Raw genomic sequence first — 27,403 nt, 5'->3', positions numbered from 1 at the left:
CCTGAGAACGGGGCTCGGGACTGAGTTTGGGGAGCGCGCCCTGAGAACGGGGCTCGAGAGCGAGGTTGGAAAGCGCCCCCGGGCCGGCTCTCGGGAGCGCACACCGCCCCTCACGGCCGCGGGTGACCCCTCCGCGCGCCCCCGCCCCGTTCCGCCCACGCAGCTTCCTCCCCCCACCCCGCGCACGCTCCCGCCGCACCATGACGCCACAGCGGCCCCCGGCGCCATGACGTAACCCGCCGGGCTCGCCAATCGGAGCGCCAGGAGGGCGAGGCCGGCGCCGCTGGTTGGCTGCCGCCGCCGCCCTGCCCCGCCCCGCGGCCGGCGGCGGGGGAACCCGGATGAGGCGGCCCCTGGCGGCCGCGGCCGTTAAACGCCGGCGGGGCGCGGGCGCGACCCCCGCGATGGCGGCGGCGCGGTGAGGGCGGCGCGCCCGGGGGCAGCGCGGAGGCCCGAGGATGCCGCTGCTGTACGTGATCCTGCTCGGCGCTGGCCGGCTGCTGCCTCACTCTCCTGGTGCAGCTCCTGCTCGTCTACAGGAGGAATCCCGAGCCCCCAGGGCGGACGGAGCCTACGGCGGCATCTTCTACGCCCGCGTGGCGCCCGAGCACGGCCTCAGGGAATACCTGCAGGGCGCGGAGCCGGCCGGCGGCCCGGCGTCCGCGGAGCCAGCCCCCCAGCCCGGCCCCGGCCTCCGCGCCCGCCGCCGCCCCGGGCCCCGATCCCGGCCCCAAGCAGCAGCAGCAGCCGCAGCAGCAGCAGCCGGAGCCCCCTCCAGCCCCCTCCTCCCGCGAGGAGACGTGCCACTTCCTCAATGCCATCTTCCTCTTCCTCTTCAGGGAGCTCAGGGACACTGCCCTGGTCAGGGACTGGGTCATCAAGAAGATCAAGGTGGAGTTCGAGGAGCTGCTCCAGGCCAAGATGACAGGGAAGGTGCTGGAGGGGCTCAGCCTCAGGGAGGTCTCTCTCGGCGATGTCCTGCCTGTCTTCAAGTCCGTGAAGCTCATCCGGCCGGTGACCTGCAATGAGGAGGGCTGTCCCGAGGAGCTGGCCTTTGAGGTAGACCTGGAATACAATGGTGGCTTCCACCTGGCCATCGATGCCGACCTGGTGTTCGGCAAGTCGGCCTACCTGTTCGTGAAGATCTCCCGGGTGATGGGGAGGCTGAAGCTGGTCTTCACACGCCTGCCCTTCACTCACTGGTCCTTCTCTTTTATGGACGACCCCGTGATACTCTTTGAGGTGAAGTCTCAGTTTGAAGGGAGGCCCATGCCTCAGCTCACTTCCATCATAGTGAACCAGTTCAAGAAAGTAATTAAGCGCAAGCACACCTTACCCAATTATAAAATCAGGTGAGTTGGTCTGCGTCCTCAGCGTTACGTTGGGTGGTGTGCAGCAGTGTTGCTGTTTTGCTCTTAATGGGTGTTTAGCACGGTACATTGCATGTCTGCTGGCAGGAGCTTTCCTGAAAGGAAGGATAATTTGCCATTTATAACAGGTGAAGAAGCCTTGCACAATGAGGTTGTTCCATGCCCTCATCTGGGTGTAACTAAGTGGCAGAATCAATACATATGAAAAGTTAGGGGATCTTGTCAGGTGTGTGTTGATAGGACCACGATGTCCCTCTTTGGAAGAGGTAGGAGGATGGCTCCATGGAGAGTGTGTGCGTTTGGGGTGTCCTCCCAAGCTCCTGCCGCTGGTGAGCCACCAGGGCAAGACTTGTGGCTGCTGCTTACCTCTAGAGGTGAGGTGATTATTGCTTAATATAAGAAAGGGTTGAGTTCACTGTCCAAGGAATATTTTTGAGATCCCATGATATAGGCAGCCTGCTTGAATTCTGATCTGCTTAATTCCCTCAGTAAATTTTGGGGGAAGTCTGAAAGTTGATAAGAGAGCTATTACCACTGCTAAACTTTGAAGGACCTTCTGTTTTTTTGGTTTGGGGTTTTTTTGTTTGTTTTTTGTTTGTTTTTGTTTTTTTGTTTTTGTATTATAGTATGTTTTCTTTTACAAATGCAAGCACTGCAGCCAGACTGCATTATGTAGTGAATATAATGAACTATGCACTGATACTTCTGTAGCAGAAGTGGCAAGAGGTATATTCACTTTGTTTCTATCCCCTGATATTGAATGTCTTACCGCTGCTCAGGTACTATGTTTCTGTTGCATCTTACCATTCTCAGGGTACCACGTTTCCTTTCTCTTTTGTTTGCTCTTTTTAGCTTCTGTATTAAGCTAAGTATTGTATGCATTAAGCGAGGACCAAGGAATGTTTGTTTACAACATTCTTCAGCAATAAGCTTTTTCCCTGAAATTCACGAGAGATGAGTAACTGAAAATGCCTATTTGAATTTTGAAGTGTAATTAGCTTTGTAGTGGTGTAATTTCTGAAGACTTTTCAGCTGGTTCCCCTGCAATCACATTTATAAGAGCTCTCATGAAAGTGGATTTTAAAAATATCCAAGATTTGGATAGCCCTGACAGGCCAATAAGTAGTTTTTTTGAGTAATGTAGTGATTCTTTCAAGTTTTGAGGTACTGAACTGCTCTCCAGAAGAGAGCAATCCCTGGCCAGCAGGGAAGCTGTCACGGCAGGTTTGCTTCCATTCTGTTACTGTTTTGGAAAGAGTGAAGCTGTAAAGTGGAGAGGAGCCTGAAGGAGAGGTTGGGACAGCACAATCCTGGTGCAGAGTCAGCACTCTCAGACAGAACAAATGAACTTTGCACTCCTAGACGAGTTTTTAGGGTTCCTGTACAACCTGTGATGGGTGATGTGCTCCCCCCCTCCAGCAGATGAAGACAGACATCTTCACTTTGCCTCTGAGAGAGACACGTGGACAGTGAGGTGTTCTCATCATTTAGTTAGAGACAGTCAATTATCCACGTGTTTCTCAAACTTTCTTCCACCATAAAGAATGAAGGAGGCATGTATGATGAGGGACTGGAGGGGCAAATAAAGAAAGAAGCAGAGTGCAGAGCCTGCAACAGAAATGAGAAGTGTGATGATAGAAGGTAACTGACACTTAGAATGACATATGAAGCATAAATAATTCTCAAACTAAGAAGAATTAACAGTTAACTTAAAATGCTCTCTGTGGTTAAAGGAGTTGGGAATCTATGAATGCTTCAGAGGAGAAAGCAGTATCATAGCTGATTTTACCACTGGATAGTGGGCTGGTAGCCTGCTGTGCTCAGTGAAAGTGTCCAACCCTGCTCTGGTGCTTTTGACCTTTACATTTTATGCTATGTACTGAAGGTATCATTCCAAACCCCCTGTTGTGAAGGGGACACTAAGGCTCAATGCACATTCATGGAATTGTCCTCAGGAAGGAGGGTTGGCTCATTGGTGTCCCAGCTGTCCATAACATGGCATTTAAAGCTTCAGGTGGGAGCCTTGAGCTGTCCACAGGGGCCCAAGGTTTTGTGGAACTCAGATTAAAACTACAAATTCTTCCCCAGCGTGTCCAAGCTGAGGTTAGGCAGGTGAATCCCCACACTTGGTAACAGCTGAGCAGTGACAGTGCACTCTTAGGTGGTGGCAGAGCTGAGAGTTCAGGTCTTACTGAAAGCTGGTTTGGAAAATCAAGTCTCTTGCTGACAAGATGCAAAAGTGGGGCTTTAAAATATAAGATTACATTGGATTTGGGATTATAGTATGCTGATATATTTCTTAGCAAAGAATATCTAGGAGAAAGTCAGGAGTTTCACAGCTGCTTAATAACCTCTTACCTTACCTAAAGCTTAAAAGTTTCTCATCTACATGAGATGTGATTATTCTCTCCCAGTTTTTTCCCTATTGCCTATATGTCTTTACATATATAGTATTTGCTTCTCTGTGTATTTCAAAACCTTTTTGATGTCTCCCTACTCTTGCTGAAGTAACTTTGTAAATAAAACTGTGGATAACAGCAATTACAACTTTGTAAACAAAAGTACTTGGAGTGTGAGGAATTCTCTCTTTATCTGGTCAAAAGGGGCACTTTGCTACTCTGTTGGCTTCCACATTGAAGCCCACAAAAGAGTTTTATCTTACTTCAAGGTGTTAATTAGTATACAAAAATATGCTATTTTCCTTGTCTTTTGTATTAGGAAACTTCTAGATTATTACAGAGTGGTGAATGGCATATGAAGAGAACTTTTGCCAGTAGTTGATTTTGAACATGTTATAACTCAGTTTGTGTTACAGATCCTGGCCTCCTCTGTTATTTAGCTACAAAATACTGTATTTAAAAAATGTATATTCATATGTGCACTATCTGTTACTACAGCCAAATTACTACTCAAGTACTTTGTATTCTTTCCAGTTAGGTACAAAATTTATGCAGCACAGCGGTGATGAATAAGATCATATTTGGTATCATCCATTTCTACAGACTGTGTGATCTGCATAACTGTACCTTGAAAGCAGGAAAAGGCATCTTGCATTCCTACTGCACTCCTAAGAGTCTATAGGGAGAGGCAATGAAGCCTAGTTAGTGCATTTAAAGTTTGTCTAGTACTTTATACACGTTTTTCTCCATAACAGCAATTGTCTACTAATTGAAAAATAAGGGTTGTGCTTTATGTCTAAACTAATAAGTAGTAATTTCTGTTTTACTCTAATAGCATGTAATTACTTTTCTCTGTCTCTTTAATAAATATGTTTGTGTCTGGCAAAACACCCTGTTTTGTAGCTGCTCTGCTATTGAATGGGAATTGCTATCTTGTGTAGTAGAATTTGAGGAAATCCCTGGATGTAAGGCTGTTTTTGAAATCCAGTGAATGTAAGCTGGGTTTGTTGTGGTTTGTTGGGTTTTTTTTTGTTCTTTTCTTTTTTTTGTCATCATTGATAAAGGACTTATGCAATTCCATTGATAGTAGCAATAGTTAAATGTTTGTATTTAATATTAATGTATTTGCTGCTTTATAATAGAAATGCAAACAACTTTTCTGCAAACATTTTGGTATGTCAGACCAGTGTCTTGTTCAGATGTGGGAAAAACCTAATACACCCTTGTTTTCATGTAGATTACTTTTAATAGACCAGGGCAGTGAATGCTGTCAGCACAAAGTGGAGTTTATCTTGTAACCTGAGTCCAGTTTTGGTTTTTCATTGTATGCACTCAAGCAGCTCTTTAATGCTATGGACACTGTTCATGTTGGTTTTAACTCTATCATGTCCTTTTAACAGTGACTATTAAAGTGGTTAATAGGATTTAGAGGCACAGAGTAAGGACTATTTCAGGTGTCTGTCTCCTTGCTTGATGGTGCTGTTGCAGTAGTCATGGCTTCATCTGTGTTAGTTCTCTAATGAGCTCTACCTTGCTCATTAACCTTTTATTAAGTTGCTTATGGTAACAGCCTTGCTGTGCCCTCTCTCACCTCAGGCTTATCAGTACACTGATTATGCTGTGTCCAGCCTGTTCTTAATACTTGCATGTATTTTTGCTCTTTTGCACAGCTCTTGATCTTGCTTTTAGATTTTGGAGAGGTTTGGGTTTTGGGTTCCTTCTAGGCAGTAAAAATACACTTTGCCATAATGAAGATACAAAGCCTGTTGTGTACATGTAAAGTGTTTCTTGTGCCAGAATTTAACTTCCTGCTGTTTCTTAAGCAATGATGTAAAAATACCTGACAGGTGCCTTTTTTTTTCTTAGATTAAACACCTCACAAGTTCATTCAGATTCTAAGCAGACCAGGTGTTGATTAAGCAGTGGGTCAGTTCTGTGTATTTAAGGAACACTTTGTTTCTTGCTTTGTTACATTAAAAAACCCAACTATTCTATTTTGTATTGATACTAGTCTGCTTTGAGAAAATCTATTTGCTTTGTTTTAATGCATGCTACCACAGAGGGGAATAACTTTCTTTTCTTTGAAAGTATTCTCATAAAGCATTGCTTCTACCATTTCTGTATTGGGTGTTTAGAGGACCTCCTCTGGCCACTGTCAACATGAATTATCCTTAGAACTGATAATTTGCTATATATTTAGTCATGTTAAATAGTTTTATGCTTTATTTGGAAGCTGAGGCTATTTTGAATTTCTCTGGGAAGAACAATTAGACAAGCCTATTTTTATTTACCATTATAGAATGCAATTTGAGAGTTACATGGTAGTTTAGTTTCTTATTTTTGGCAAAACTTAAGCCTAGAAGTAATGTTAAATAGCTATTGATTTGAAATGTTTTACAATAAAAATTAGTTCATAATGAGGAAATTGAGGTATTGGAAAAAGTATGACATAAAAAAACCCACATGTATTATTCATATGATGAGGCAGGAATACCAGAAATAATCAAATTTTGGGACTGTGATCATGTCTTTGCTTCAGAGACCTTTCTCTGTAGCTGCTGCAAAGGGAGGATTTTTCTTTTTGAGTGGATTTCTACAGTAGTTGATAGGAATCTCTCACTAGTTAAATCTGTAAGACACTCCTGTTTGAAGTTCTCATTCCTACTGCTGCTGACAGGAAAGAAGGCTGGTTTGTTTGTTGGTTCTGTTTATTGGGTTTTTTAGATACAAAAATCATCTACTATACAAAAGCATTAAAAACCCTGCAGGATCTGAGTCCTTTTCTGCTCTGCGAAAATTGATGGTAAAGCAGCACTGTAATATTCAGACTGTCCCAGAGATACTGCCCTGAATGATGCCAGCACAGACTGTTCTGCTCATGGCAAAGTGGAGATAATTTCACTCAGTAGATCTGTCTCTAGTCAATAGTTCCATGCTTGGAAGATCATCCTAATAGTGCATGGACAAGCAGCTTTGCTTTGTCTTACAGGAATTGACTGTGTGGGTCTGTAGGCCACCTGACACACAATGAACACAACCAAACCTCAGAACAGCAAATAAATATTCTTTTTTTCCAAGGGTGCTACATGTAGAAGGAAGATTTTGGTAGTGCAGAGCTTTTTACTGTTTTTTTTGGGAGGGCTCCGTCTCAGGCATACATAATTTCTGGGGGGTCACTAAGTACAAGTTTCTTAAGATTGTATGAAATCATATGGTACAATGGCTGTATGTAAATCTTATGTAGCTAGCAAGTTCAAATCCATTCGTTCTAAGGGTTTTGGAACATTTTTAGTCATCTTCCCCAGCTCCAGCACTTCATGAGTTTTCATTCTGGAAAGGTTGAATTCTGAAAGAGTGCCAGTTTGAAGCTTGTTCATAGTGAAGTCAGAAGTAATGAGTGACCAGCTACATACCAGACATTTCCCAGCATACAGGTGGCATTCTTTCCAGCTTAAGAGTGAGCCTTTTTCTATGGTTAGTCAACAAATCTTATATTTCCTATTCTTACCTATAAGGGTGAGGAACTAACACATCACTGACTTGAGATGGATTAGTGAAAAAACTGGGAGACCAGAGGCATGGGGCAAAGAGAAAATCTCAGTTGGAGGGAGTGATGGATGAAGGTACAGGATGAAGGAACACATTTTGGTCATTAGCATCTGCCTTTGCTGCAGATGGAAATCCAAGAGGCAAATTTGGGCTGACATGAAAATAGGACCTCCTTCAGCTTTTCTTCCTTACTTTCTTCTACAGTATATAAAACACTGTACAATAATAATGTAAAGAAAATTACCTCATTTAATCCTTTGCTGGTTTGTGTTAGAAGTTACTTGATCTTAGTCCTACAGTGAACTTTCACGTGGATAGTGAATAAAGACTGAAAAATCTGCTGAGATTTATTTAGTACTTGATGGTGTTTTGCATGCACCAGCATTGAGACCACATTTCTGTTCATCTGGACTCTGACCTTGAACTGACCATGCTGCTCAGTGAACACAAATATGGATCTTTTTATTCAGTTGTCCTAATTTGTGTTGCTTTCAATGCATTTAAATAAATATTAAATAAGCAGTAATAGTGTTTATTTTTAAGGGTAATTTATTTCAAAATGTAGATCATACAGGAGTTAATCACTTTACTGAACTGTATCACCAAAGAAATGAGTGGATTCTAAGAAATGTGTGGACAGGGTCTGAGCCTGTCTGCTGGAGCAGGGAGGTGTGTTCAGGCTCTGCAACTGGACTCTTCTCAGCCACCTTCTACAGGCTGTATTATGATTTTTAGGCTCTGATAGATAGTATGATTAGTGTTCCCCACTAGTCACATGGAACTGAACACCGGGTTTTCCTGAAGGAGATTAATTCAAGGAAAAGGACACAGAATTTACCTGTGAAGATCTGTAGCTAATACAGCTCTCAGTAGCTCATTGGATGTAAAAATGTAGGAGGCTTTTTTTGTGAAACCTATTTATATATATTAAATGCATGAAACAGTTAATGTTTTATTGGCAAATGGCACTTGATCAGAAAGCTTTTAAAAGCAGCCTGGGTGAGGACAGTGGGTTTTAGAGGGGTAGAGCAGTGCAGTGCTGGTGAAGCTCAGCCTCAAGCTGCTGGATTCACTGTTGGAGCTGATCCTTTCGTGTTCTGGATTTCTGTGGGAAACTGCTGATTCTGCATTCCTTCAGAGATGGCCTAAAGTCACCCAGTATGCTCCTGTGTTTGCAGTTCATGTTCCCACTTGTTGATTTAAAACTGTTGCAACATTTGGATATTCTTGATATTATTTTTTCTTTAGAGTATAGTAAAAGACTTTAAATGTAACACTTCTTCTAGGATTAATAAGCTTTATTTTCTAAACTGAGTATGGAGAGGAATTAGCAACCCACATAGGTAGGTTACATTAATAGATAATTTGTGTCACCCCAGTCTGTTCAAATTCCTGAATTGTGGAACTACGGAAAACTTTGTGTGATGATCTCAAACCATCCTTTCATGCAGAAAACAAGCAATGATCCTTGTGGAGCCCTGCCTGGGTTAAGTCCTCTCAGGACTGTTTCCTGTAGGACCCAGCTGGAGGCTGGCAGGGTTTTAGACTTGTCTGTGGTCAAACACAGCTCTGCAAACTGCCAGGAGATGCTGGGTGTAGCAGAGAATACAAGAAAGAGGGGGAAAACCTTAAGTTTTATGAGGAAAAAAACTCACAGAAATTATGTTCAACCCTGAGCTGGGCTCTGGAGAGCTACTTAGTTTGGTATTTTTTTTCCCCTATTAGCTGCTCTAATTCATTTTAACCTTAAAGCTGTTAGGTGCAACTTAACTTAATAACATCTTAATTCTGCTGTTCAGTGCTGCTGGAGCTCAGCAGAATGGCCTGTGAGCAGCAGTGTCCCCTCCATTAAAGCTGTTCCATGAGGAATTCTACTACACCAGTGCAGTTCACACATTTTTGAAGGCTTCCCACATGCCTTAAAGCTAAAAAATAGTGTATTACAGTGATCAGCCACTGATAATTAATCAGACTGTTACACACACTCAAAGGCAGTAATTAATTGCCAGATATGATGAGCATAAAATTAAATTAGGATAAGCACTTGGGAATTAATTTTTGGCAGTTTTTTGTTGCTCTGGCTGAAAAACTTACAGGGACACTTTGAGATGTAAATTCAAAATCATTATTTCTTACTTTCTGTCTTTTAGAAATTATCTGATGATATTGAATGGAAATCATGACAGTCACATACTTTGTTCCTGACTTTCTTTACTGAGACCTAATGCTAGGCAGGATATTTTCCTCTGACAGTGTCAATGGCAACATTGCTATGAAAAATGCTCACTCAGAAAGAAATGTGTACAAATATTAAAATATACTTTTGTAATGGCATTAAGTAGAAGAGTGTGGTGTTTGCCAGTGAAATGAAGATAGCAATGCTGGTAGTAATTACTATCACATACGTAAAATGCTTTAAATTATACTTAAACCTGTGAAAAATATCCTGTCACATAGGTTTTATATGTAGAATCTTAAAGGAAACCCATTGAGTAGTAAAAATTAAAATGGACTTTTTTCATGAATGTCACTTGTGTAGTAAATGTTTTAAACCATTATTGTTTCGGTTCATTATTGAACTGAAATAGGAAGAGTAAAAATGCAAGATTCCAGTCTGGTGGTGGCATGGCACCAGGCTTCCTGGTGGTGTTTGGATCACCTCTGAAGGATCTGGCTTGGTGAATAGTTTCTAAGTAATTAACCAGGGGAAATGACTACAGAAACTGCAACAGTTGTGTGTTTTTTTGTTGGTTTGGTGTTTTTTTTAAAGAATAACCATATACTTGCTAACAAAATTTGATGCAATATGTTAGAAGAAACAAAACAAGCCTAATGTTTCCGAGCAAAGAGCCCAGTGAATTAGAAAGGGAGGTGGGGTGGGAACAGCAGTGTTAGGCAGTGGTATTGTTCTAAAACAATTCTGCAAAAACTCTGATGGTTTTTTCTATTCCTCTGTTCCTCTGAATGAGGGCAAATTAGAGAAAGTATCCAAATTCATAATTTGAGCAGCTGCTTCTATCAAATGTAATCACAAGTTGTAACATGCCATGAGTGCTGCTGGATTTGGAAAGTGCAGGAATCCTTCCTGTTAATTAACCTCGCAAACCCTTGATTGTCATCAGTGTTTGATTGTCATCAGTGGTGCCACAGGTCATGTTCAGACTGAGCTTCTGTGTTACTTGATCCTGTTTACACTGTGGGTCTATAAATAAAATGCTGTGACTTGCCTGTGGTGTCAGCTTTGCTTGGTGGACAGCTGGCAAGTGCATGGCCATGGTGTGTCCCTGGGTCCATTTGTGCCCTCCCCACCACTGCAGTCGTTGAGCTCTCTGCAAACCAGCTTCAGGGTGAGCTGGCAGTTATCTCAGCTTTGAAAATGCTACTGCTAAGCCTGAGCTCCCAGGCTGTGAATTGGAGCATCTTCTGTCTTGTCAGAAGTGACTTGATAAATGTAGATTGAGGAGAAGCTTCTGCAGTTTGAGCATTTTTAAAACTAACTGGAGGAGTGAGGATAAACCTTGGGAAGCTCTCTTGCCTAGAATTCACAGCAGCTACAAATATTTTTTCACTTTTGGTTTACAGCTGTCAGGGACTGCTGTCAGCAGTGAGACAGTTGTTTTCTGTCTAAGCAGCCTAAGAGATGTCACTTTATTTCACGTGGATGTAGGCTAGGGTTTAGTGCAGAGGATTAAAACTCTTCAGCTCAAGAGTAGTCGTTCAGAGCTCAGACTTCTCCTAGAACATCCTCGTCTTTTTGCTCTGACCCGGATTGCAGACAGGTGATGTTTGTAGACTTGAGACTTCCTTATGGGAGAGCAGTCTGCTGAAGTGAGCAAAAGCAAATGTTTGCCTAGCATCAGTCACTGGGACCAACCTCTAATCCAGTTGGCTGAAGGTAGAGTTTTGGGGTGGCTTGGGTTTTATTTGGTTTTTTGTGTGTTTGTGCTTTTTACTTTTTGTTATTTTCTTCCTGCTGCTATTTTCCTTGAATGCCTGAAAGCTGGTTGCTAAACCACACCTACTTCTCTTTCAGCTCTACGTGAACATAAGCACATTCTGTATTTTCTGTCCCATTTGGAGCAAAGCCACAACAATTCAGGCTTTTTAGTTACACAGGGAAAATTGGCTTCATCCTGTCAGAATTTACAGCAGGATTTTCATCCCTTAGTTTGAATCAACAGAACCTGGAAACTTTGGGATCAAACAGACATTGACTACATTGAGTTAATAAAGCTGTTTCAGTATTTTTGGAATTTAGAATTTGGGAAGTGTTCCTGAAATACAAAAGAATATGGACATGGTAAAGTTGATCTGGTTTGTGATGATTAGAAAGAAATTTTGGTTAGATTTTTTTTACCTGTGGCTGTTCCAATGCAGGCAGTAAAACCATATCATTAAGACTGTCCATGTTGTATTTGCAGTTTCTGTCATATAAGCAAGAAAAAAATCTGTGATCTTTTTTGAAGAAGCTACTAGACTGTTTGCATTTATTCTTTTATTTGTTCTTGCGGAAGTCAAGAACAAATTGAAGTTTGGGAAGTGTCTTGTCTCAAATGTATGATTCAAGATATACCTCAGAATTACTGAGAAGAAAGACTATTTTAAGAATCTGGAAATGTGTGAAACTTCTCTGAAGAAAAAAAAAAGACTAGTAAAATCTTTTTTTTTTTCTTTTGAGGCCTTGGTTTAAAAAAAAAGGGACTGTTCATATATTGAGGCCTTGTGTGTATGAGCCTCCTACATGTGTGTGGCAGAATGTCCTGTAAGATAGTGGGTGGATTACTAGATCTGATTTGCAGTTTACCATAAAACTTCCTAGAAAATAAACACCATCCTATTGCAGTGGTTTTTGTTCAGGCTGCTTGTAAGCTAGATTTTCATGACTGTGAGTAAAGCTGAAATAAGTCTTATTCATTACAGAAATCTACTTTAATTTGAATTGTTCAAATTCCTGAGTGTAAATACTGATAGAGTTCAGCAGCAGCATTATTCCTTGAGAAATGAATGGAAGCTGGAGAATTGCTTTTGTAAAATCTATAACAAAATCTATAGAGAAACCATTACTGCTACTATTTTTTTGTTCAAAATAAGGATAAACCTCATTTTTATATCTTCAGTGTGAAGAATGATATAAGCTGTTTACATTATAATACCTGACAAGTGTAAATGTTAGCTGATAAGCACTTTTAAGCTCTTATTAAGGTGATCATGTCTTTTTAGGAGTGGATTGTAATATTTTAGAATGTTTGTAGAAGTAAAACTTAAATTGCATGCAGTTAAGAATATAGGACTTCCTTATATCTTAAAATATCTGCTGTCAATCCCTTTTTAAAGTTTACATGCTTTAGTAGTGCCTGACTTGTGTTTCTGTGACTCAGGTGAAAAACAATCTAAAAATGAGTCAATTCTGTTGCGTAGTTAGTTGAACTTTTTGATTAAGCCCCAAACTGAAAATAAATCTAGCAGTTATTCTTTCAACAGTATTTTAGATAAAAGAATCTTTACATACAGTTGCACTTGCAAAATTGAAATCTTCTAAACACAGTCTTTCTTTAGATTGTAATAGAATTTTGCTTAACATTGTAGATGAAAATTAAGACTTGCAATGTATTGAAAGTAGCTTTGTGCTGAAGATGCTTGCATTTTTGGTTGATTGATTCTTCTAAGATTTAAAACCTTTTTTTGCTCTTTATTAAAATTCAAATATTCATTTAGAGTAACTTCAAAATTCCTGAACCTGAAAATGTTTTATGTCAATAGAGTAGTGCTGGGATTCATATAATTCAAGTGTTTAATGTGGTCTTAAACTGATAGTCAGTAATTTTAAACACTGTTTTAGATACCAAACTTCCTTTATAAACCAGAGAATAAGTTAAAATTTCTCCTATAACTTATTTTAGAAAAATATTCTCACTTCTTAGCAAAAGCTCTACAAAATCCCACCTCCTCCTGCCCTTATAAATGGAACCATAAGACTTTCTCCTTCTCCAAGTAGGAGATGGAATACTGACAGCTTTTGAATTTTGTTTCTGGCTCTGTTTAGCTCTGAACAATTGTTGGTTTTTTTTACTGTGATTCTGGATATTCTTAACTGAAGCAATGGGCAGACACAGAAGCATATGGTTATCATACCAGATAAATCAATTTTTTTTTAGTTCTCAATAGATTTCCTCATGCAAGTAAAAATATCATTAAATAGGTACTGAGGTGAGCAGTTCATTTGGGGATTAGGTTAATTAAACTAAGGTATAAAAGACTTCTGTCCTCTTTTCTGTTAAAAGTTGGCTAAAGGACCACAAAACAATCATCACAGAATGGTGAATTTAAATTAAAGGGAATGTAGGTCAGACATCTTTAAAATTAAATCACCAGATCCAGACTTGTTCCAAGTAGATGAGTTCTGCCTCCCAGAACCGCCAGCTGGAAGGGAGAATTCTCCCATTCCAGGCGTGAAAGCAGTTGAAGGGAAGGGAAGAAGCTTCATGTGCTTGGGGCTTTTCTGGATACACTTTTGATCTAGACTTTGAGGGAGGTGGTGGTGAGAGGGAATGAGTCACTGAAGAGGGAATGAGCCACTGAAGTGACTCTGAAGTCTGGCATGAAGGGAGTGCAGAAGTCCTTCACGCCAAGGAGACGCTGCCTGCAGTGGCTGGAAACATTTTTGCTGTGCTTTGTGTATGGAAGAGCTTGGTATTGTGCTATTTTAGTGTCTACCTTTAATCCTATATATTAATTCAGTAACTTTATCTTAATTACCTTCAGTATAATCATCTGAGTAATTCCTTGTGTGGAGGAGGAATTTTTGCTGTTTGTATCTTGCAATATTTGTTAAGAAACACTCACTGTGCTACAGCTTCTTTTAAATGCTGTTTCTGTAGGGTTGAGATTTTTTCATTTGCTTAAATATCACATGATTGATGAATATTCCTCTTCATAGTAATGCTAAGTTTTAGCTAGCTTTTTCTTAAGACTGTGCTGTCTGAATTTCAGACCTTTGGACAAATGAGTTTGTGGAGGGACTCTGATAATTTAAAAAGAAGTTGAAAAAGCATGATAAGCATTTCATTTAAAGCACTTTTAAAGGCTTTCTGCAGGGGGAGCATCCATTGCTGGCATGCTGCAGTCCTGCCATATAGGAGGAGGATGATGGCTGTGCCCTGCTTTTAAAAGGTGGGGAAGTTGATGGGCTTTTCCTACCATGGGGAAAAAGATGAGAGAGCCTGTGATGCCTGACCTGTTGGGAGCATGGATTTCCTGTGGGTGGTTTTACAACACGAGGGAATGGTCCCACCCTGTTACCAGCAGTCCCCATCTGGGTCTGTATTAGTTCACCAGCTCCCAGTGGGAAAGTCTTTCCAAATAAATAGTGTTGTCTTGTACTTAAATATTCTGACAACAGTTCAATTCCCTAGTATGTAATTGAAATCTACAGGAAATAGTAATTTGTCCAATGTTTAATTTTGGAAATGCACAAATTCTCTGTAAATTAAATAGATAAGTGCTATGATATAAATTTGGAAGGCTCCAGAGCAGCACTAAAACATTAAAAATGCATTTAATGTGAGATATTCAGCTCTTTGTTCGTTGCTAGTGCCAATGGAAATAGGTGATGTGTTTTTTTTTTTTTTGCTAATGATTTTGCAAATTAGTTGTGATAAGAATGTGAACATAAGTGCTTGTTGAAAATTAAACATTATGTTGAGACTGCCTTTTAATCCTGTATCTGTAGAAAATTTCAGTAGTGCTGCACCAAATCCCCCATGCACTGCTAAGTGTTTTATATATCAATGTATATAACTGTATTGGTATTTTAGAATTAATTCCTCTTTAATTCATTGTTGTATGAATTTTTTAAAAATTATTTTGAAAATAGAAATCAAAATTACAAAAACATTGTCTTAATCTAGCAAGGAAAACAGCTTTTTCTGGGGATTGTTTCATTATTCTGTGCTGCAGCAAAGGCTTGCAGTGTGTGTTGTACCAACACTTTGTTCTGAAGTCACTTGAGGATGATGTTTTTAGTTCGAATGTGTAGGTGGATATGTCTGCATCCTTACTGGAATGTTTCAGTCTGTTATTTTGCTTTTCTGTTCTTACTTTTAGGATATAACATAGGTTTGTCCAAGTTTGTGTTCTTGTAGATGTCCTGCAGGATGGGTGAATACATCAGCAAAAGACCTTCAAAATGCCAACACTTTTAGGCATGATATTTGCAGAAATTGGGAGAGCTAATGGTAACCAACTGAATCCTCTTCCTTTGCCTTTTTTCCCTGCCAGAAATCTTGTTGCAGTAAGTCACTGAAGCTCAGAATTGTTGTTGTTAGTTTGTTGCTCCCATGGAAAACTATAATAGATTTGGGAGAAGGAGTATTGGCAGTTGCTGGTATTAACTGAAAAGCAGTTTATTAGTGCTTAAAAAATCCTCAAACCTACAAGTACCTATTCACTCAAAACTTATTATTATTTTCCAGTGTGCTTGCCTAACTCATCCTTTTTTGCCTAACAAAATCTTCGCTAAGTGGGTATTTTGAGGGGTAAAATCATTCCTAACAGGAGCAGGGCACCCTTGCTTGTGCTTAAAGTGAGAAACGTGGGATGGGTCTGGATGGGGAGGTGATCAGGCCCTGAACTGGGATGAAATTTTGCAGAATTGAAACAGTGCGGTCATCTTGGTGGTTTTTTCCCCTACCCTTGTGATGCTTGCTATTACTTTAGTAATTCAAGAGCTATAAATGAAGATTATGAGTAAAGTACCAGCTCAGTCAGTACTTGAACAAGGCATATTTTGAGTTAGTTGTTTGTGGTATACTCATAAACCTAAACTGTGCCCAGAGTGATTTAATAGCCTCCTATTTTTCATGCACAAGACCTTTAAAAAATATTTAAAAGTGAGTATTTTTATGTGACATATTTCAAAATGGTTTTCTTTATGAAGGAGTTAATGAGGGAGAAACTTGGAACCAAATTAAAGTTAGAAATTGAATTGGATTTCAGGAGAATAGCTGGAGTGTTGAGTTGTGTTTATTCACAAAGAGAACAAAAGAAATTACTTTCTCATGGCTCTGTATGAGGCTGTTGCTCGTACAGAACCAAAGTGTCTGGAATCAGAGCATGGAGCTCCCTCCCAAAGTGTGTGCTGACAGTTAAAGGATGCTTAATTATTTATTTGAGTTTCTGAAACTCTTCGGTTCAGCTCCATGTGACTGTTTCCTGAACATACTGTGATCTCCGAATGTGACGAGCAGATGCCTCTGATGGTTGAGCAAACAGTGCTTATGAAAGAGTTCTTTCTCATGAAATGGCAGAGCCATCCTGCAGGCTCTGCTGCTCCTTTCCTGCTATTTTGAGTCTCCACACAAATACTTGCTGGGAGGCTGCAGCAGTGACAGAGGATGGAAACCAAGGCACAAGGCAGTGCTGGGAAATGAGAGCAATAAATAAAGACAGAAAGAAGGAACACCCTCTAAGAGTTTTTTGTTTTGTTTTTTGGGGTTTTTTTCAAAAACTTCAGCACAGATGCTGTGATATCATTCTTTGTGCAGGGTTGTGGCCCCTGGTGTTGGGATTTTCTGTGTGTGTCAGCCATGTGATGGGGCTGCAGCTGTGCAGCCTCTCCCCCTCCTTCCCTCCCTCAGATCAGGGCTGTGTCCGACACCAGAGCACTATCACTTAAAAACCGAATTGGTATTTATAACTCAGCAGTTTCTAATCAAAGAGACAGAATTATGTGGTGAGATAGCTGGTGTTTTGCACAGTTATCTTGAACATGAACTGCTTTTCCTGTGAATCACATGCTGCAGTGAGGGAAATAAAGCTCAAGGGCAAATGTTTAGAATACCTATATTTTTATTCAAGAAGACTGGCTGAGAGGAGCCACTTAAAGTTTTTTACAAAGTGAGAGAAGAATCAATCTGTGTAACTTAAGTGAACTGTACATTAGGGTGTACCAACATAGGTGGTACAGTGAACCTATGTTCACTGTACATTAGGGTGTACTGTCATAAAAATTTAAGCTTTAGGGTCATAGCACATTTTCATCTTTCTATGCTGTGATGTTTATGCAGATAAACTTAAAGATCTGCTAAGATATTTACTGCAGTAGGCCTCTTGTGTTAAATCATGTTTGCAATTGTAAAAATACTGTGTGATCTTTACCAACTTCTCACCTCCTAAAAATTATCTGTGCTAGAAAATGTTACTCAGTTTATTCTTGTGAAGCAATTTTTGTTTGTATTGTCCAGTCTGCTGCATTCAAAAAGCTTCAGTAGCTCCTACTCATTCATTTTGACCAATGAATATGTAGGAATGGCAGTTTCTCTTTTTAAAGAGTGTTAAAGATTCATTATTGTCCTGTTACCTTTTTTTATATTTTTGTGTGATCATGTTGTGCAATGTGAATTAAGAGAAGTTTCTTCTATATTTTTCAGGTTCAAGCCATTTTTTCCATGTCAACTATTGCCAGCTGATGAATATGAAGATCGAGACCTCTGTATACAGGATTTTCTGTTGACAGAAGGTCGACTGAGGGTCACATTAATTGAATGTACAAGGTATATTTCTGTGCACTTTTGCTCATTCTTGACTAAGCAAGGACCTGTGTATCCTCAGTTTGAAGTAATTATAGTTGTAGGGCAGTTCTGATTTGCAAAGTGGCAGCTTTGGTGTTATGATTGAACTCTAACCACTAAGTATACTTTGCTTGAAGTAAAAATGAACAAATGAAAGTTGCAGTTACTTTCTTGAGGCACTTTGGGTTTTTGTGGGGGCAAGCCTTTGCCTTTCTGAATTTTGCCTAGTTATGAGCTAATCTGTGCCTCCTCTTATTTGCTTGGCTTGCTTTTCTGCCACACCAAATCATGGGACTCTTTCCAGGACAATATAAATGTTGTAATTATATTGCTGTATTATGTAACCAAAGGGAAATAATAGTTTCACTCAGTCTTACTTAGATAAATCCAAATCACTTTTATAAGGCATTATTTACTGTCTTGGTCTTGAGTAAATAATGGAAAGAAATAAAATCAATTTCCTTCATTTGTTGAAGAGAATATTATTCTCTTCAAAGCTGGAGAAAAGGTGTGTGGGGTCTTGGTTTGTTGGGGGTTTTTTGTCAGGCCTCTTGGTTTATGTTAGATCTTATCCAAGTAGTGCTAAGGCTTTGATCTAGTCATGTGCAGTTCTACTCTTAATAAACTAAACTGCTCTGCAGAAAGACTCTTTTTTAACCTATTCTTTTCATTGCTTGTATTCCCATATCAACTCCTCTTTGCACTTTTTTTCTGTAGCACTGTGCAACATTTGAGCTCTATTTGCTGTACTAATGTGATTTATCAGCAGTCAGGATTTCCTGAAGATATTCTTCTGCTTCTAAGGGCTCTGTGGTGGCAGCAGTGGTTGTGTTTGTTGTGATAAAATTCCTGCTTACCTGTCTCCCTGTCTTTGTGGTGTTTTCTGTGGATGATCCAAGGGTCAACTGTCTGCATTCCTTGGCCACCAGGAGCATTTCCCCTTTGATTGTACTGAGTAAGGGAACTCTGATCTCTCTTCACAACAGTTCTCCAATTTCAGCCCAGTGATGCATTTGTTTTTATCATGAGGGCCAAGATGACCACCTTGCACTGTGTGCAGTTGTTCTTGATTTGGGAAGTAATCTTTAAAAGCTGTCTTTCCTGAATCTGAAACACTGTGCAGCATCAACTCTTGAGTTTCTTTGCACTGAGAGCTCAGATTGCTCAGTCTGACATCATTGTGAGCTCTCAGTGTTTTCAGCTGTCACAGATGCTTATCAGATGGCTGGGAGAGGATGCAGTTGCTGATTTGTCAGGTCTGACATAATCCAAGTGTTTTATGCAGCTTGGAATTTTTCAACACACACTTGGAAATTGTCTCAATGGACACTTCTCAGCCAAGATGTTTGACTGTTGGACCCACAGTAATTCCTCAGATCTTCCAGTTGTCCATTCTTTTTTTTGAGCTAAACAGCTACAACTGCTGTCCATAGAGTCCCTCGGGGAGTAAATACTCTTGGTTGAATTTGCATCTGAAGATACTGATGAGGTAGAAAGAGAAATAGAGAATTTTGGTAGTGAAAAAAGAAACATACACTATATACACAAAAGTAACAGTGAAAAAATTTCCCTTTTTCAGCCCTCTGTGAGTGGTGTGAGTTTGGCTGGGCCAATTCCCAGTGCAGCACTGTGTGCTGACATCCAGGGCTTTTGCACTTACATCTACCATAGGAACCTAAACATTTTTCGCCCTCTCATTCTCATTTCAGAATGAAGGATCACTTTAATTTCTGTGTGGTTTTCAGTTTTGCTCAGTGCCCCAGGAGGTTTTATATTTTCTCAGTACAGTAGATGATCTCTGACTTCTCCAAAGAATTTGGAAGTAGAATTCTTCCATCTAGTCAGGTAATTGAGTTCTGCTGCTTCTCCATTTAAGTCTGGAGATCAGTAATGAAACTATAGTGGTAAAGTGTTTAGCAAACTTCTTCTGTATTATAAATGGCTTGTTTAATTAAATTATACTCTTCACATGACCAAATATTTGCACTTTTCACACTTCTTTTCTAATTGCAGGCTTGACCATAGCAATTTTCTGCTGTCATGCTGTTGAAAGAAAAATTAAATTTGTTCATAAATTAATGAAAGGATGGGAACTTTGCTGTAAATAAATAATAAGGAATATATCTGGCAAATCTTTATCTGACTAGTGCAAAAAACTCAAGTTTTCAAAAAGTGCAGTGTCCTTAAAGAACTGAATTGTTGCAAAAATGCTGTTATCTGTCATTGTCAGAAAGCTTCTAAGAAAAAGAGAAAAACAAAGCAACATTCTGTTAAATTTTGGCTTTGTTTCTTTTTAATCAAGAAACACTGAAAAAAGTAACAAAGGTAATAAACTCTGATTTTATTAGGCAAGAATACACTTCCAAAACTGTGCTCACTGTAGAGTGAGCACTTTTCAATCTGTAGGATATAGATATCTCTTTAAAATATTGTCATAGATAATAATGTCAGTCTTTATGTGCAGCTGTCTTACAGGGTGCAGCTTCTTTCTTTGCATATCAATGGAGATACTGTTCAAACAAAAATTTTCTTAGTGTAGCAGAAGTTACAATTTTGCCTTTGTCTTTCTGAAATTGGAAATTGAGCTCCAAATCCAGCATGAAGAGCTCTCTAAAATTTAAAATTTAAGTGTGTAGTTTGGCTGCCTTGTGGTGTGTTTGTTCACCTGACACCAGGTTCTCAGTTGTTTACCCGCTGTAAGGTGAAATCTCAACATGGCTCTTGGTTTTGCTTGTGGCTTATGTTGCAGTTCTGGCTAAAAATTGTTCTGTTCCTCTTTTGAGCTATCTCATGTGCATGTTTTTCTATCCAGTACAGCAAAATAGCTCTTGGGCTGATATTTTAGAGGGGCCATAAGTGCCCCTGAAAAATTCCCTAAGAGTGTTTCTACACGAGCAGAAGCAAGCTTGAGAGGTGTCACAGTCAGAGAGGTGTTTACCCTTGGGTTGTCTTAATTTTACCAGTTCTGATCATTGGTGAAAGTTGTGTTCAAAGCATGTTTACTACCAATATCCACATCTGAAAGATGAGACTTTTTGATTATAAATACTTAACCTAGAAACATTATTTAACAATGTCGAGGTAAACAGAGAAAATGGACATGTTTTTCTGACAGCTTGTGTCTGTATCATCTAAAGAGTTGTATAACACATCACAATCACAAATAAGATACTTGGGATGAAAGCTTAGGAACTGTTCTTGTCAAATGTGTATAGAAAGATTAAGGGAAAATTAAAACCTAACAGCTCTTTTGAATGAGTGAAGTTTGTTTTAAGTTTTTATTCCAAAATATTTATCTGTTTCCAGCTACTGTGAGATAAACTGTGAACGACTTGATTGCTGTTCTACAGCCTAAACTTTATAGTCTGGTTTGTTTTGTTTTTTTCAAGTACTAATATCTGTCTGAAAAGCTTTATAGCCTTCTGGAATAGGGTATCATGCATGAAGAACTACTCTTTGTTATAAATGTTACAAAAATCACAGATAAGAGAATCCCAGTTTAGTGAAATACAAATACAAGCAGTAGTAAACTGATTTTAATCTACAGTAGCACTCTCTTAAACCAACAAGAGCTTCACATTGTGATATTTAGGATTAAAATGGAAGACTCTGGTTGCTCTTCCTAAAATAAAACAAAAGCCCTTTATGGGAAAATGCCAATTGAACACTTTATTTAAAAACAAACCAACCAATCCCCCCCTGCCCCCCCCCCAAAAAAAGAACAACACTGTAGGAAAAAAAGTCAACTCAAAAAAAACCCTTAGCTAAAAATTCTGTTATATTTTATATTTGGAGTTCTTCCACTAGAGGGTGGCAGTGTCTTTCCTTTAGTGTAAGGCTGTGCCTGTGCAATCTGTTCTCTCTGGACTTCTGTGTATACACATTGGTAATAATCGTGTGTAGATGAAGAATAGAGAGTTTTATGTGATATCTGGCATATATGTAATGGTATTACAATTCTTACCATAGGCTTTTCTATTTCAGGTTGCTGGTGTTTGGGTCTTATGAAAGAGAAACAAATGTTCATTGCACAATGGAGCTGAGCAGTAATGTTTGGGAAGAAAAATCAAGAAGTTCTATTAAAACGGTAAAAAAAAGGGTGTCATCTTTGCATATTGCACTTTGTCTTCTGCACTTCATACGTTGTCTGGAAAGTGTGCCTTTAGGCAATCAAATGGGTGACATAGCAGAAAAAATCAAACCCAAAGTACAGCAGACCAGTTATTTACTTTTTAGTCCTCTGGCAAATTACCATGTATGGATAACATTGTGTTCAGTTCTCACAACTGTGCTTGAAACTGTACCTGGTTTGAATATTCTGCCAGCTGTCCAGTTGCATTAAAACAAATAGTGGAAAATATACATTTTATAGTCCTGTTATATTTGGGTGGGGCAGGGTTTAGAAAGCAGTAAGATTCACCTGTCTTTGCCTGGCCAGTGTTGTAAGGTTGTGTTTTACTGATTATTGCACTTGATAACAGGAGTTTAGCAGTGTACAGCCTGCAGATTGCCTGCCTTTTTTTTTGTGAGAGTGAGAATGACCTTATTTCTATTTCTTCAAAGAAGAGATGTGATGTATGAAACAGCCTTTCAGTTTTACATTAGAGGGATATTGTGTTAGTAATCAAATTGAATTGGGCTTGTGCTGAGCATTAAGTAGTGTGCTTATTGAAGAAAACCCCCCAAAGCTTTAAAAAGACTGTGTGTTAACAGTTGGTTTCGTGTAAAGAAATCACTGGAACAAAAATCCCTGCCCTGAATTTTACCCTCTGCTGAGTGCCACTAACTTAAGCCTTTGCCTTTGTTACATCTGACTGGAGTTTGGAGACCAGCATCGTTTTCTACTGGAGCAGCAAGAATCCAGAATTTCAACATCTCATTCAGTTTTCCACCATTGAATTCCACTTTGCATTGGGTCTAAAATCCTTGTAACAAATGCTGTGATCCTTGTTTTCAGCTTATGTATATTATGTTTTGCCAAAAAGGGAGTATGGCTGAGCAGCAGCTGTGTATGAAAACATCTGCAGGGTTGATGCCGTGGCAGTGAAGGTGGCAATGCATTGATTTACCATTACACTCCTCTGGACAAATTAGCATGTGATTATTTTTAGAGGTTGAGTAGCAGTGTTGCAACACATTGTTTTACACAGAGGAAAGGAAAAACGCTTTGCAGACACTGTGGCACTGATGTGTTTGTGACAGCAGATGGCAGTAGGAGTAAAGGAGTGAGGGTGGAATGGCTTCTTTTAAAACTTGTAAAAAGTACTCACGGGGAGGCTCTCAAAAACTCATCTTCAGTGTCAGAATCTAAAGTGAAATGGCAGGTTTTTAAATGAAATGACAGTTTTTAAAAATGTCCTAAGTTTTTGGAAATCTGGCCCTCAATGTACAGAGGGTTTTCTGAATCCACTGTGCCCAACCACCTTGAATTTGAGGCCCCTGGAATGGTGGCCTGGTTTAAAGCTCCTGCTTTTGAAATGTCAATATGGGACAATATGGAAACTGAAAATTAGCAACTTGCAGAACTACTTTTTATTCATCAGATGTAGCAAAATCGTGGAAATCTCTTTTCCTTAGGAAATCCAATTAAATTTTCAAGCTAAGTTACAAAATGTTAGGATATCTCACTGAGTGGTAATAGTGTTTTCAAAGATCCTGAACAAAATAGGAAGTGTTGCTTACATATTTGGCACTGGAACTTAGTTATTTTCAGAAATATGAACTGTTTGAGTAGTTAAATAGTAAGTTATAATGAAAAAATTGTGTTATTTTTCTAAACAAAAAGTTTGCTTCTATCCTTAATTGTGATTATTAACCCTAATGCAATATTAACCATGAGGCAGCTGATGGCAGTACTTAATATCTTTTTTATATTAAATCCTTATTGTAATATTCACATTTGCAATACTTACTCAAGATGAAGTTAGAATGAATAACAATTTCAGAAACTACGAAAGAGAAATAGCAGAAAAGTTAAAGTGAAAAGTTTAAGGTACATTCTGATTTAACAGGGTCTAATTTATACAAGCCTCATTCAGACTATGTTCTACAATGTTCCTGAGGAAAATTCTCATAACTTTCTATACTTCCTGACATTTTCATTCTTTTTATTGTGTTAGTAGTAGCGATAAAAGATTAGACAGGTTTAATACTTTGTAATGAATTTTGGCAAGACTTTAATCTGATCCCAGAATTTATGGAACGTTAGTAGATGTCACAATTGATTTTGAAAAAAGATTCTGTGTTATTGAATATATCTGGAGCATTATTGAAGTGTCTATTACAATACAAAGGTGTCTTAGGCTTATGTTTGTCAAATCTGAAACACGAGTAAGACTTCAGCGAGTGATTTGGCACATTCCCATGTGAAGCATGTAAACATCCTTAAATACCTTAATTAGTAGTACATGCTGCTGGAATTAAGGTTAATCAGTGCATTGCTATGTAAAAGTGATGTATGGCTAGGATGCAGTAATTAGCATTAGCAGCATTGGATTGGCAGACAGGTGTTCTATGGTTAAATAATGAGATTTCTCTAAATAATGAGATACATGATTGTATGGAGGCTGTGTCACAAATGTGGATGGGTGTGTCCACTGAACTGCCAGTCAGCAGTACAAGGTTGATCTACAAACAAAAATAATTGTTCTATTTTCCTTGGAGCACATCTGTTCAGTGAACCCTGGGCCCCCTCTACCCTTGGTGAGACTCTACCAGTGCACTTCCTGTGTAGTGTTGTGAAAAGAACAGCATGGTTTTTCAGCAGAAATCGAAATTTCTTTATTTATAAAAGGAAAATACAGTCTGCTTTCTGTACAACTGGCAGAAGGATGGACATGGAGATGAAGTATGAGTAGCAGAGACCTGAGGTAGCTTTGTAAGTACCCTGTGCACTGACTGCTCTGTAGATGCTGGTGCTTTTCTCTGGATCCACCTCTGTAGAGAAGAATGACTCAAAAGTGCAGTTGTATTGAAGTGAGAATCTTGTTTCTTATGAACTGCTCTGCAAATCTTTGTGGTCATGTTTCTTTTATCTACATACTGATTTTTCTGATAAACATTAAGTAGTTTTCTAGAAATTGTAGAAACTATTGCAAAGAGATTGGTATCTTCTGATAATCTTATACATATGTAAACTATAAAATGGTTTGTGCTTTTTATTGGTTGTAAGAATCCAAAGTAATGTGGAGAGGTTCTCTGCTGCACACCCAAAATATATCTGTTCCAAATTTTCTCTTAAAGTCTTTTTTTACAGAAATTCAGGAGCACAAGAGAACCATTATTGATCATGAAAAAAGTTACATAACACAAGAAAAATTTGAGGGAACACCTTTAAACTCTGGTGTCAACTGTGTTGTCTGAGGTGGTACTGTAAGAATAGCCATGGGTTCATATTTCTTCACAATTTCTTATTTCTACAGGCAGTAAGTCTTGGGGCTTTTTTATTGTTGGTAGGGTTTTTCATTATGATTTTTTTGAAATCCCTTCTATAAATATTAACTTGAGCAATACTGAAACTGGATTTCATATTCTGCAAAGTAAAAATTTCCATCTAAAATGCCATGTCTGGTAACCCATAGGATTCACTCTTGCAGCAGTTGTCTCAGAAGCACAAAAATATCTCCTGAAGTAATCTAATAATAGAAGGAATTAAAGAATTAAGATTAGCATCCCAGTGTTTTTTATTAATACTGCTTGATGTTTTCTCCAGTTCCTTCTGAACATTGTGAGCAGGACTGGAATAACTCAAGGGGAGGACTATAAAAAAAAAAGAGCAATATTTCTCAGCTTTTCATAAAACTAAATTTCCTTTATCGGGGATTAAGGGAAACTTCAAGGTATTCCAGTGCCATAACATATGAATCTAAAATGAAGAATAATGTAAATCAAATCCAGCACCTTCTGAAATGAGTTGCCTGAAGGTACTAAACTATAATGTCAAAATTTTAAGCAACTGTGAAATGTTAATTTGTGAATACATGGAGTTAAATGCCTCACAGTTGGCATTTCACTGTGCTTATTTCACAGCCTGCCATTTCAGCATTTAATCCTATCAAAAGAAAGAAGGAGGATTAAAGCAAGAAAAGCTTTTTGAAAATGTCACTTTTTATGAAAATTCATGATCTTGTAAAACTTGGTAATATTTGTAAATACAATGGGGAATAGTTCTGAGATTTGTGCCTTACATAATATTCTGTAATCTGTCTTTCAAATAAACTTGAAGGCCATCAGGATTTTTTCAGTCTCATTCTAAATATTTAAGCTTTTTGACTTGGGGCCTCAGAAAGCTTTACTGTGATTTAGTGAACAACCTTCTGTGAAAATGTGCTGTAGTTCTTTATTACTTAGAAACTGTTCAATATGAACATTAAAAAAAACCCACCAAAACCCCACTGGCAGAGGGGTTTATTTCAGTGTATATTCAGATGGTTCTTTAGAGCCCAATGCCATTATTTCAGTCACAGCCTGACCTGGAACTTCTTACCTGCTCATCAGAAGCTGTCCTGTGCTGCATCCTGGCCATGAGCACCCTTGCTGGGGCAGGCAGAAAGTAGAGCTTGCTCCACTCTGGCATTTGGCAGCAGACAGTCCTAAATGCAGCATGTGCATCCAAGGCTGGGGCTTCCCTTCCATGCCCCTTTTTCTCCCTCTGTCCAGATTTGACATTGTGGTTTTCCCTGGAGTGCTACAGACATTGTCTGCTTGCAACAAATCTGACTTGCTGAGTCTCAAATTGAAAATAGTAGATGAAAAGATTAATGGATAAAATAACTTAAGTGAGAAGAAGCTGAGCAGTGCTTAGTGCTGTGTTCTTGCACTTCCCCATCCCCAGCTCTTACTCTGAGAGTTGCCAGTAAGGCTGATTCATGCTCCTTGGATTTAGGAGTTCTGCAACCAGCTACTTCTCTTGTATAGTGAAATAAGTTTGATTTGAAGCCACCTAATTCCAGTTGAAAGCTCCATTAGATTTTGTAGCCAAGTTGTATTGCAGATGCCATTGGTGATGCTGTCTATCCAGCTGAGGTTTTCGAAGCTGATATTTTGCAAGGTGCTGACTTCTGAAAACATGGCAGTGACCTCCTGATTCATCAGTCATGAAAGAGGCTCCAGCTTTTTAGTTGGTTATGTTGGGTGAATTGTCCTTAGTGAGACTTTCTGTATCACCGTTCTTGGACAAAAGCTGCATGAAACTTCAGGCTTACTCAGGATTAGTTCTGTTCTCTTTTTTACAGAGCTGATCTGAAAAGAAACCCATTTTTGCTGTGCTTTTACTCATGGAATAGCCAACCTGTAGTACAGATTCATTGAGTTACCTTACAGTTGACTATTTTATGCATCATCCTTGATACAGTACCCAGTTTGACTGTCAGTTGTAAGCATTTCTTGTCATACTTTAATGTACTGGTTCATATTTAAAGATACATAACTATTTACAGTAAATTATACCTTTTCCTTAGAAATGCCTGTAAAAGTGATGACTGTTTCAGAGTGTCACCAGATGTGGTGCTGGTGACTC

The 27,403-nt window shown here is 39.1% G+C and overlaps 1 protein-coding gene across 1 annotated transcript in view; it reads left to right on the top strand.

The window, feature by feature from the left end:
* Positions 1-458: 458 nt before the first annotated feature.
* PDZD8 (PDZ domain containing 8) overlaps positions 459-27,403 on the top strand; it is a 52,541-nt gene continuing 25,596 nt past the window's right edge. Inside the window, 6 exon segments of the mRNA XM_030951035.1 lie at positions 459-481; positions 483-559; positions 562-674; positions 676-1,352; positions 17,746-17,868; positions 21,871-21,973. Coding sequence (XP_030806895.1) covers positions 459-481; positions 483-559; positions 562-674; positions 676-1,352; positions 17,746-17,868; positions 21,871-21,973 — 1,116 coding nt within the window.

Source organism: Camarhynchus parvulus, chromosome 6 (genome assembly GCF_901933205.1).
Source record: "Camarhynchus parvulus chromosome 6, STF_HiC, whole genome shotgun sequence".
NCBI lineage: Eukaryota > Metazoa > Chordata > Aves > Passeriformes > Thraupidae > Camarhynchus > Camarhynchus parvulus.
This window is presented reverse-complemented; position numbering and strand designations above follow the sequence as displayed.